Consider the following 11,582-nt stretch of genomic DNA (forward strand, 5'->3'; position numbering starts at 1 on the left):
TCATTGCAAGTGTGCACTGTGAGGACTTCTCCAGTATTGCAGCCTTACCTAGTGGCATAATCTGTGGATGTTAGTCATAGCCCAGAAAATGGGGCAAAATGTTCTCTATGAGCAAAAATTCATTTTAACATTGTTCCCTTTGAGGGGGTGGTAGTGGTGATCTACATTTCCAACACAATTGATGGATTTATTATAGGACCCTTGGGTCTGAGACAGAGCTTATTTATATGGGATTTAATTAAATAGTTGAAATGTTTTGTAGTATTTTAACTATTTAATTGCCACTGCAGTGCATAACTGCCTCTCCTTTAAGCCTGTCTTGCACACTTAAACAAACAGCCGTTGTATCTTTTGTAGGTGTTTCAATGAAGAAGCCTGCATTGCCATTCCCTTTGTGGATGGGTATATAATGGTCTTGCAGCCTGAGGAACCCAAGATCAGTTTGAGTGGCATCAACCATTTTGCCCGTTCTGCCTCAGAGTTTGAGAGTCCAGAGGGAGTTTCTCTCTTCCCTGAGCTTCACATAATCAGCACCATCACTCGGGAGGTGGAACCAGAGGGAGAGGGAGATGAGGATCCTACAGGTAACAAACTTGATTACTAACCTGGTTGTGGAATCTGTCCCCGTCCTGCAAATTCTCTGCAGTGTGGGGATGGCCCTCCATGTGTGTATATCCCCACTGTAGCACAGAACAGAGGGGGTAGGTGTCAAATTCTTCATGATACTGTCTTTTTGATGTAGCAGGAAGAGAGTGGGAAGGCAGGGCTGGGTGAGAGGGTGGGCATACTGTTTTTTCCCTGGGCCTGCAGAACTTCAGTCAGAAGTGAGAACAGTCTTAGACTGTTTCCTCTCCAAGGGAGAGAATGCTTTTTGGGTGTGGTTTCTTAAATAAGAATTCAGTCTTACACCTAGATCATTCTTCATGGTCAAATCCATCGTACCTAGTCAGAAGGGAAGAATTATAGCTGCTTATGACAGCTCCTTCCACTTTGCCTTTGGCCTTTCTGCTTATTTCTTTGGCTTCCATGTCCTCCTTCAGTCCAAGAATCTTTGGTATCAGAGGAAATCATGCACAACTTGGATACATGTGAGGTCACAGTGCTAGGAGAGGAGCTAAATCAGGAGCAGGAAAGCCTCGAGGTTGACATGACACAGTTACAGCAGAAGGGCATTGAGATGAGCAGCTCCAACCTTGGCATGATCATCACAGGTAAGGGGTTGCCACCTTTGGCCTTGTGCTGGGAAGGGTTTGAGGCAAATGAGAACAGGAACTGTGTATTTGTGTGCTTACTAAGTGAAATATTTAAGTGAATGAAAACTTTGTCCTGTCCCATCTCCTTCCCCCACCCCAAAACCCCAAGTCTATAGTTCTGACAAGTAGCTGGGTTTTTTTTATCCTCCCAGGTGTTGATACTATGGCCAGCTATGAGGAGGTTTTGCACTTGATACGCTACAGAAACTGGCACACTGTCTCCCTGTTTGACCGAAAGTTCAAGTTGGTCTGTTCTGAGCTTAATGGTCGCTATGTCAGCAATGAATTTAAAGTGGAGGTATGTGAGCTAATCTCATCCCTTTGAAAGTGGTCAGAGCCTGCATAGATGAAAGTTAATGTTCCAAGAAATTGATCAGTAAATGGTTGGATCTCTGCTTTCTAAATATTACGTCATCAGAGTAGACTAGGGTGTGTTAAGCTATGTTTTAATGGGTTGTCAGTCTGAAAGTTGCCTTCACTGATTCCAACTCCAAGTGATGCACAAACCAGATCATATGGAGTTGGGACTCCGTGTGTATCCTACTATATGGAATGCAGTTAAGGGGAGTAAGTGGGGAAGAGGCTGGATGGGGAGGTGGGACACTAGAAAATGGACTGTTGGGAACAGTACTGCATTGGCCCTAAGGAAATGGACTTGAGAAGTCTTTTCCAACTCTAATTTCTGTGATTCTGTAAATTACTCTATTTTTTCTTGCAATGGGGCTTACTACTGTCTTGCTTGCATGACACAGAGGTTACCAGGAAGACTAATCCTGAGTGACAGGAGGAACTACTTGAAATAAAAATTATTATTGCCCTCCATGTTTACACTGGGAAAGAAGCTTAAAGCTACACAGTATCTATAGAAGAATATGAATTAATGAGTCCTGCTGTTGATGTGAACATCGAGGTTAACTAACCCTCAGTGTAAATATACACCAAAATTCATCAATAGGTCCTCTGAGTGATGATGATCTTGATATTTGCTGCAACATGAAGTTATTGTTGTATTGAGAGCCATTGTTGCATATCTGTATATCTGTCCATTGTAAACTTGAATTTCATAAGCTGCACTTTTAAAAATCAGCCAATGTGAGGACAGTGCAGTTAAATCTGACTAGCCAGCATTTGATAACCATCCCCCACTTCCCTTTCCCCATCGAGGAGCAGAAATTGCATGAGTAGCTAACATGGCTATGCTTCCTGAGGAAGTACTGTAAACTTTGATCCAGGATCTTTACAATTCAGCAAACTGGAAATGCCGTCCTTGGAAATGCTTCCTTGTCATTTACTATATTTCCCCTCTTCCTATTGTGCAGCTGGCCATGCACCACATCTGTCTAGTCACTACTCCCCATTACAGAGAAGGATACGCTTAGCAATGTATTGGTGGAGAGGAAAGGGAAGCTCACCAAAACATGAAATGTGCTGAACTTGTAGCTGAGCCTAACTTAATGAACCAGCTCTTCAGAACCTCTGTTAAACGTTTTTTCAAATGGTCTCTGGAGTTCCAAAGAATCTGAGTGTCTCAGTGTTTTGTCTGTGACCTGCTGTTTACTCATTGCTGTTAACTGAAGGTGATCCTACACCAGAATTGGGCAAACTACGGCCTGCGGGCCACATCCAGCCTGCAAGACTGTCCAGCCCAGCCCCTGGCCCGAGAGGCTAGCCCCTGAACCCTCCCCTGCTGTCCTCCCTCCCCCACACCCTCAGCTTGCTGCGCTGCCAGCGCTCTGGCCTGCCGCTTCTGCCAGGCAGCACGGCTGGCTCCAGCCAGGTGGTGGGGCTGCGAGCTCCTGCTGCCCTGAGCAGCATGGTAAGGGGGTGGGGAGCAGGGGGGTTGGATAGAGGGTGGGCCTGTGACAGATCTGTGCTGGTTGGTATTGTGTTGTGTTGTATTTTGTTTTGAGGGGGATAGATACTGATACACAGGAACTGGATCCCATCTACTTGAACCAAGTGCATAAACAAGCTGCTTTATTTCCCTACCTTATTTTTTCCTTTTTGTTTTCAGGTGAACGTTATCCATACAGCTAACCCAGTTGACCATGCAAATCATATAGCTATGCAACCACAGTTTGTTCATCCAGTGCATCACACGTTTGTTGACCTCTCTGGTCACAACCTAGCTAACCCCCACCCCTTTTCAGGTAAGGATGGTCAGTCACTTAACTCCAATTGATTTTTTTTTTTTTTTTTTTTTAAACTGGGGGCCTGACTGTGTGGCTTCTTGTTGCAGAGGGTTGGAGTTTCTTGGGGTGCCTTTCCAGAGACAGCCAGCAAATTAAACTAATAATCTACACAGCTATTAACTTCAATGCTCTCTAAAATGCGAAGTCCTGTTCTGCTCTCCACACAGGAGGGAACAGCCTGCTAGAGATCTAGAAAATGCCAATCTAATGACAGAAACAAAGTCCAGCCCTTCCTGACTTGGTAATTTTGGAATACAGAACACTGTAGTGGGTGCTGTATAAGGACCTACATAAAGGAACTGGGGAACGGATTTCTCTGAACAGTATGACTTTTTATTCATAGAATATCAGGGTTAGAAGGGACCTCAGGAGGTCATCTAGTCCCACCCCCTGCTCAAAGTAGGACTGATCCCCAACTAAATCATCCCAGCCAGGGCTTTGTCAAGCCTGACCTTAAAAACTTCAAAGGAAGGAGATTCCACCACCTCCCTAGGTAATGCATTCCAGTGCTTCACCACCCTCCTAGTGAAAAAGTATTTCCTAATATCCAACTTAAACCTCCCCCACTGCAACTTTGGACCACTACTCCTCGTTCTGTCATCTGCTACCACTGAGAACAGTCTAGAGCCATCCTCTTTAGAACCCCCTTTCAGGTAGTTGAAAGCAGCTATCAAATCCCCCCTCATTCTTCTCTTCCGCAGACTAAACAATCCCAGTTCTCTCAGCCTCTCCTCATAACTCATGTGTTCCAGTCCCCTAATCATTTTTGTTGCCCTCCGCTGGACATTTTCCAGTTTTTCCACATCCTTGTAGTGTGGGGCCCAAAACTGGACACAGTACTCCAGAGGAGGCCTCACCAATGTCGAATAGAGGGGAACAATCACATCCCTTGATCTACTGGCAGTGTCCCTACTTATACATCCCAAAATGCCATTGGCCTTCTTGACAACAAGGGCACACTGTTGACTTATATCCAGCTTCTTGTCTACTGTAACCCCAGGTCCTTTTCTACAGAACTGCTGCAGAGCCATTCGGTCCCTAGTCTGTAGCAGTGCATGGGATTCTTCCATCCTAAGTGCAGGACTCTGCACTTGTCCTTGTTGAACCTCATCAGATTTCTTTTGGCCCAATCCTCCAATTTGTCTAGGGCCCTATGTATCCTATCCCTACCCTCCAGCGTATCTACCTCTCCTCCCAGTTTAGTGTCATCTGCAAACTTGCTGAGGGTGCAATCCACACCATCCTCCAGATCATTAATGAAGATATTGAACAAAACCAGCCCCAGGACCGACCCTTCTGGGCACTCCACTTGATACTGGCTGCCAACTAGACATGGAGCCATTGATCACTACCCGTTGAGCCCGACAATCTAGCCAGCTCTCTATCCACCTTATAGTCCATTCATCCAGCCCATACTACTTTAACTTGTTGGCAAGAATACTGTGGGAGACTGTGTCAAAAGCTTTGCTAAAGTCAAGGAATAACATGTCCCCTGCTTTCCCCTCCTCCACAGAGCCAGTTATCTCGTTATTCCATTGAGGAAATCTGCCATTCCTCCACTATGTTTTAACTTGGTGTGAATTGTTTAATGTTCCAGTGGTGCATGTGGGAGGAAAGCAATAGGCTTTGAAGAAAGGAGCCTTCATAGTAAATTTTTAATTGGTGGCTGATCTTCTTTCAGATTGATGCAATTATACTTATTCCTCATAGTCCCTGTTTGTCTGATTTCAGTATCTATATAAAAGCACCAGTTGAGCATAATAGGCCTGGTTCTGTTCTGCCATGCAGCTTGGTCCTAGGCCTTTAAGTACTGGCATGCCTCTGGCTCCTGAGCAGATGCTGCTAACCCTAGTGAAACTGCATTTATTTTGTCAACATTCCTTCATCAGACTAGATTGATAGCACCAAACTCTTCACTTCTTACCTGAGCAAGGTATGAATCCAGCCCATTGGACTGTGCCACCAATAAAGAAACTTACTAGTTTAGCAATCTCACCAGAGGACTGGGAGCCAGGACTGTCTGTTTTTGTCCTTGGTTTCCTACTGGTTTATTCTGTGATTGTGGATAAATTTGCCTCAGTTTACTCATCTGTAATATGGGGTTGATATTTGAAAAAATTGTAAGTACTGTGGTATTAGTATGATTATTGTTAAACTCCCTTTTTCTTGTCACAGTTGTTCCAAGTACTGCTACTGTTGTCATTGTCGTGTGTGTCAGTTTCCTGGTTTTCATGATTATTCTGGGTGTGTTCCGAATCCGAGCTGCGCATCAGAGAACAATGCGTGACCAGGATACTGGAAAGGAAAATGAGATGGATTGGGATGACTCTGCCTTGACGATTACTGTGAATCCTATGGAGGTAAGGCTTGTGTCCCAGGATTATGTTACATTGCAATTGATGGAGTGAGTGTATTACTGGTGGGCATACCTAGGCTAGCTTTAAGCTAGGAAGCACATGTAATAGTGTGGACATGGTTGCACAGGCTTCAGCACAGCCTAGTAATCAGAACAAAAAGCCTGCTGGGGACGTTTGTATGTAACTGTTGCTAGTCTGTGCTGAAGCCTGTGCCACTGCGTCCACGCTACGGCTGTTACCTGTGCTAGCTAGATTAAAGCTAGCCTAGGTATGCCCACTAGTATTACAATCGCACCTTTTCTTGCAGAGTAGACAGAACCCTTAATCCTTTTTTACAAATAGTACTTTCCAATCTGTCAAACATGCATGACTGTCAGAGCAGTATCGACCTGGAAAGGGGGTACTGCCGCAACAAGTTTAATGCCACAGGGAAAATTTGAATCCATTCCTCAGAAAGAGAACATAAGAACTGCTATAGTGGGTCAGATCAAAGGTCCATCTAGCCCAGTATCCTGTCCTCCAACAGTGGCCAATGCCAGGTGCCCCAGAGGGAATGAACAGAACAGGTCATCATCAAGTGATCCATCCCCTGTCACCCATTCCCAGCTTCTGGCAAACAGAGGCTAGGGACACCATCCCTGCCCATTCTGGCTAATAGCCATTGATGGACTTATCCTCCATGAACTTACCTGGTTCTTTTTTGAACCCTGGTATAGTCTTGGCCTTCACAACATCCTCTAGCAGAGAGTGCCACAGGTTGACTGTACGTTGTGTGAGGAGCAGTCATGTTTCTTGTGATCTGTTGGGTGTGGCTTGATGGCAATAAACTGCTCAAAAAATACCTGTGTGTTGTGCCAGACTGTAAATAAATATCACTGGCTCCTTCAGTATATTCCTTACAATAAACCCCCACCACATCAGCTTTTTCCATTGAGTTATTCTTGCTGTCGTCCTGGTTTGATGCAGTTAGTTTTTGGGATCATTTCTACTTCAGTTAACTTCTGATGCTTTTTGATATTTTAAAAAAAAAAGGGGGGGTGGGGAGAGCAGGGACACTTTAAACCACTAATGCTGCTATGTTCACACCAAAGGATCCTATTTCAATAGTACTCTCTTCAAAGCACTGGATGACCTTTGGGAATGTATTTATACTAAACAGGGACAAGACTGGCTAGTAACTTTCTGAAATCTCAGAACTACTTCAGAGCCACTTTACTTTTGACAATAGCCAGCTGAGTATTGAGCATTCACAACTCCCAATGAAGGTAGCGTATAAAAGGATAGGAGCCTGTAGGCAGCTAGAAAAGTCAATGGCTAATTTGTGTCTGACAGACATATGAGGACCAGCACAGCAGTGAGGAGGAGGAGGAGGAAGAAGAAAGTGAAGATGGAGAGGAAGATGATGATATCACTAGTGCAGAGTCTGAAAGCAGTGAGGAGGAGGAAGGGGAGCGGGAAGAGGACCAACAGAATGTTAACAGACAGCAACAGCTGGAATGGGATGACTCTACACTCAGCTATTGATTCCAGCTGTTCCCTTTGTTTTTGCTCTAGAAGACTTCACTGTAACCCTCTCCATCAAGGATCCATGGTGTAAAAAAGTCATTTTGGCCAGTAGAGCCAACCAACACATCCCAATATGTGTGTTATATTGGCTAGTTCCTAATACTGTCTCTAGAACTGTAGTTAGCACCACTCCTCCCTCACCTGTCCCTCAGTGACTGGATTTTTTACACTATGTGAGGAACCACCTTGCACTTTTTTCTTCATGTCATCTCAGCTAAGTGACTCTACAGATGTGTAGCCATTGCACATGAGTTTCTGGACACTTCCTTCCCCCCCCCCCGGTGAAACAACTTTGGCTTGATTCATCTTATTCTTTCTGAAAGATGCAAAGGTCACTTGTTGACAAAGGGTAAAGTTGCTTATTTCAGCTTGGTGAATTTTTTCCCCCAAACTAGTGCATGTGTAAAGTGGCAGAATGAGGTTAATATGTAGAATGACTCTCTTTGAATATTTTGTAAATATATTGAATTATGTCATTTGTGGTAGTGAAAACAGGGACTGGGGTTTAAAACACGCTAAGGTAAAAATCATGAAGCATGAAATAATACAAGTTGCGTAACTATTGCAGCAGGAGCACAGGCACAGTTATCTAGTGTAGATGTATTAATAATGCAGTGTCATTGGCCTAGACTGCTGTGTTCACTCCAGCCCTGCTGTTACTTTCTTCCCCTCCTCCCCACTTTGTTTTATGGAGAGAACAGACAAGCTTGCAACTGTAAAGGTTTTTCAGAATTTCAACTGTACAGCCTACTACAGTTTAAGTTTTGATCCTTTGCTTATTTCAGTGTAAGGATTACTAAATTGAGAGGAAGAAATACTGCCTGGATGTAGAGCAAGTAAGTTTGCTATTGATATTCTGTTAATTAGAGTGGGGCTGGTTGTAGTCCAAGGCTGATGCTTGCTGGTCGCATTGCTGGCAGGGCAAGTTATTCAGTTGTTTGTAATAATGGTAACTGAAGCGTCTGAGACCTGTGTACACATGCACCTTGGCTACCAGTCTAGATAGGGATTTTATTTTTTGGGTTGTGAACTTTTCTGATTTAGGGCATGGGTGGGCATAGTTGGCATCATTCCTATTCAACACACTCTTGCTTAGTCCTTGTACAGTAATCTGGACTGTTGGTGTATTTAAACCTTTTGTTTACACTTAGTAAATCTGTTTTCCTGCTGATGAAATTATGGCATATATTATCCAACCAGCAAACCTTGTAAACTGAGTTAAGATTATTGTTCCAAGACATGGCAGGCTGATTTTCTGATCAAAGACCTCTAACGTGGAAGTGCAAACGACTACTTACTTAAAGGAATGGCTGAACGGTACGAAAAGTAAGTTATGACCCCATGGTGGTGAGTGCTAGATTTTTCGTAAGGCAGGTCTTGTTCTCTATTTAATACTTTTGGTCTTATTCAGAGCCTTGTCTTATGTATATCTGCTTAGTCAATTTAACATTTGGAGGTGGGTTAAAAGGTAACTTGATTTGCTTGCAATGTGAAATTAGAACTCCATTCACTCATTATAGTAGCAGAGTTCCAGATTTTGATATTGCATGTAATCTGTTTGTGTACATGGATTAAAACAGGTTAGTGGCTCAGCTTCCACCCCAGTAGTGGCAAATGTTGAATAGTTTCCAGTTGTTCCTTGAGCAGGTATAAAGGTGGGGGTTGGGGGGAAGGGTAGAGAGCAATGGGTGTGAACAACTGAAGGGAAAGTAGACCCAGTTACTTTCTATATCTTTTCAGAGCAGACCTATTCTTACCTACTACACATCTTGCCTCCCAGGGTGTGAAACAGGACCTACGTGTGGGTTTATCTGGGGTAAAGACTTGACTCTGGAGTGCCTTTTACAATAATGGACCTGAAAGCAGGGGAGAGAACCCACACAATCTACTTACTGTTTTTTAATGTAAAATTTTAGATTTCTAAAATGGGGAAATGGGTTTGACTACTTTTATGTGGTAACATAACTATTAGTTTTAAGTAAACTGGGGAACTTTTAACTTATGTCTGACAGTTGTCCTGTGTTAATGTCAATGTGTAGAAGACTTATTCTTCCATATACTGTAGCTGCTGTATTTTAGACTAAAACTGATCATGATTGAATGCTAGTGCTGAAAGGCTGTAAACTTTCTGATGCAGTTTGTAGCCAGTGTGGATGTAACTTTTCAGATCTGTATATTGGTAATAAGTCAGTCCAAAAAGTCTAAGCTACAATAAATTTCTGGTTCTAAAATCTGCTTGCTATGCTTTCTGAATGGTACAAAGTTGATGAGTCAAGTGATGGCTACAGTTTGACTTTAATGCCTAAAGGGAGGGAAAGATTTTGCCAGGACTAGTATACAACTTAAACATTTTATTTTTAGACTTACCAAAAGTGCACCTAAAATCAGATTGAAGGTAACTGAAAAAAATCCATCATGTAAACATACCATGGCTTAAAAAAATAAATTCATTTTTTCAGAGGGCACATACACAATAAGATCATGAATACCTTTCTAAATAAATAAGTATCAAAGTAAAAGGTAATTTCATCACTTTAAAAAGAATGCAACTTGTGTCTTGGACTTATTTACAAAAGGTAATAACCTTCATTTAAAAGAGGCTGAAACCATTGTTTGATACAATGTTTGCTTTGACTAGATCTTTGCTATACAAGATGGTATTAACAATTTTGTAGTTATTCCACAACTGAAGTGAGGGGGGAAAAACCTAAATTATTTTTATTCATGGCAGATAAGGTGAATTCTGCAAGACTGCCATGACCCCATTGTAGACTGATTAGACAGAAAGCACTTTAGTGCCTGCTTGTTTGGTGTGGTGTACACCTGCTATCTATTGCACTTTTAAAAACAAAACAGATGCAACTAACCTGCTGCATCATACCCTTACAAAACTAGAGCAGGGTCTGACCTAATGTAAACAAAAATGCTTCAGAATATTGTATCACTGCATAAACTGAAGGTGCAACTTTCCTGGTTCTATCCACTGCCATCACCCTGTATAGGGACAGTGCATCTTCTATCTTCAGTGGGTGAGGTGGCACCACCCATCTTCTCTCCTTCGTCGACAAGCCAGGCTGAAGGCGGATCTAGGGTGATGTTTCCCAACTACTGTGTATTAGAGCTTGGTAACATTATCTTCCGACTGTCAATAAAGCATCACAAGATGGAATACCCATTTCTAAAAATACAGCCCTGAAAGGGGTGGGGGCAGGTGAGCTGGTGAAATCTTCAACTAGAAAAAGTATTGCCTAGCAGCACCTTCCACTGTGATTACAGAGAGAGAGAGACTGAAGTTTAGATACACCAACATGCTATTTTCACTGCTAGTGCTATTCTAGTCTGGCTTTAAAAAGCTGATATGCCACTGGCCAAATTACAGCCTCTCTGAGCACAGCTCCACATCCCTAAAACTGTGCTAGTTCAGTACATTCCTCACCTACTGCTCAACAGCCTCACCTCCACCCTTAAATGATGGGCTGCATACTTAAGAACTTACATTTGCAAGCTTCACATACACCTACCTTTCAGTGTGTACAGTAATTTTATTGCCTCATGCTGTCCCCCTTCTGCCCTAGAGATCTAGAATGGGATTGTGCAGCTGTTGGTTAGGTAGACTCTTCGCAAACACTTGATCTGTAGAGGTGCAGGTGCTGATCTTCAACATGGCAACATTCAGCAGTCTTTGTCTATTGCTGTTACATTCACCTGGACCACACAAGGGCTATTTTGGTTGCTCTACTGTCTATTATCTTTGGATACATTGTGTGCCAACCAGTTCACCTTGGTTTTCCAGCTCTCTCGCAGGGCTTCATTAAATTTGAGTCTGAAGTGCTTCAATGCCTCCTCATCTGTTTTCCCTAAAGCTAGAGAATCCTGAAGGAAAGAGGCAGAAATTAGTATAGCCCTGCCCACCCAACTGACAGAGAAACAAACAAACCCCCCACCACCTTTGTTTTAGGCAGGCTGCTCTCTCAAAGTAAACCACATCCTATTTTCATGCTGGAGCTGGGAAAATCCTTTAAACACTAGCTTACAGCACAACCCCATTTCATCCAGCTGCAGGAAACCAGGTTTTTAGCACTTCAAAGGCACAGTGGGAACAGAAGGTGGTAGCTGGGAGAGCCAACACACTAAATGCTATGCCTGCCTCTTTGCAGCTGATTCTTCAACTGAGCATACCTGGCTGCAACAGGGGGCAAGGAAAAGGAAGACAG

At 43.2% G+C, this 11,582-nt stretch overlaps 2 protein-coding genes across 8 annotated transcripts in view; one reads left to right on the plus strand and one right to left on the minus strand.

The window, feature by feature from the left end:
- The window catches only part of CLSTN1 (calsyntenin 1), a 62,214-nt gene extending 52,615 nt beyond the window's left edge, over positions 1 to 9,599 (plus strand). For all 4 annotated transcript variants that reach the window (XM_073316578.1, XM_073316580.1, XM_073316579.1 and 1 more), the window contains 6 exons: positions 358 to 584; positions 1,041 to 1,211; positions 1,406 to 1,551; positions 3,268 to 3,403; positions 5,621 to 5,805; positions 7,135 to 9,599. In XM_073316578.1, coding sequence (XP_073172679.1) covers positions 358 to 584; positions 1,041 to 1,211; positions 1,406 to 1,551; positions 3,268 to 3,403; positions 5,621 to 5,805; positions 7,135 to 7,326 — 1,057 coding nt within the window. In that variant the 3' untranslated portion in view covers positions 7,327 to 9,599. The remainder of the gene's footprint in view (positions 1 to 357; positions 585 to 1,040; positions 1,212 to 1,405; positions 1,552 to 3,267; positions 3,404 to 5,620; positions 5,806 to 7,134) is intronic.
- The window catches only part of PIK3CD (phosphatidylinositol-4,5-bisphosphate 3-kinase catalytic subunit delta), a 53,897-nt gene continuing 48,384 nt past the window's right edge, over positions 6,070 to 11,582 (minus strand). For 2 of the 4 annotated variants that reach the window (XM_073316575.1, XM_073316577.1), the window contains one exon: positions 8,954 to 11,241. In XM_073316575.1, coding sequence (XP_073172676.1) covers positions 11,104 to 11,241 — 138 coding nt within the window. In that variant the 3' untranslated portion in view covers positions 8,954 to 11,103. Of the gene's footprint in view, positions 6,645 to 8,953; positions 11,242 to 11,582 lie in introns of those variants that run through there. The other 2 variants (XR_012155539.1, XR_012155538.1) reach the window with 2 other exon arrangements.

Source organism: Lepidochelys kempii, chromosome 18 (assembly GCF_965140265.1).
Source record: "Lepidochelys kempii isolate rLepKem1 chromosome 18, rLepKem1.hap2, whole genome shotgun sequence".
NCBI lineage: Eukaryota > Metazoa > Chordata > Testudines > Cheloniidae > Lepidochelys > Lepidochelys kempii.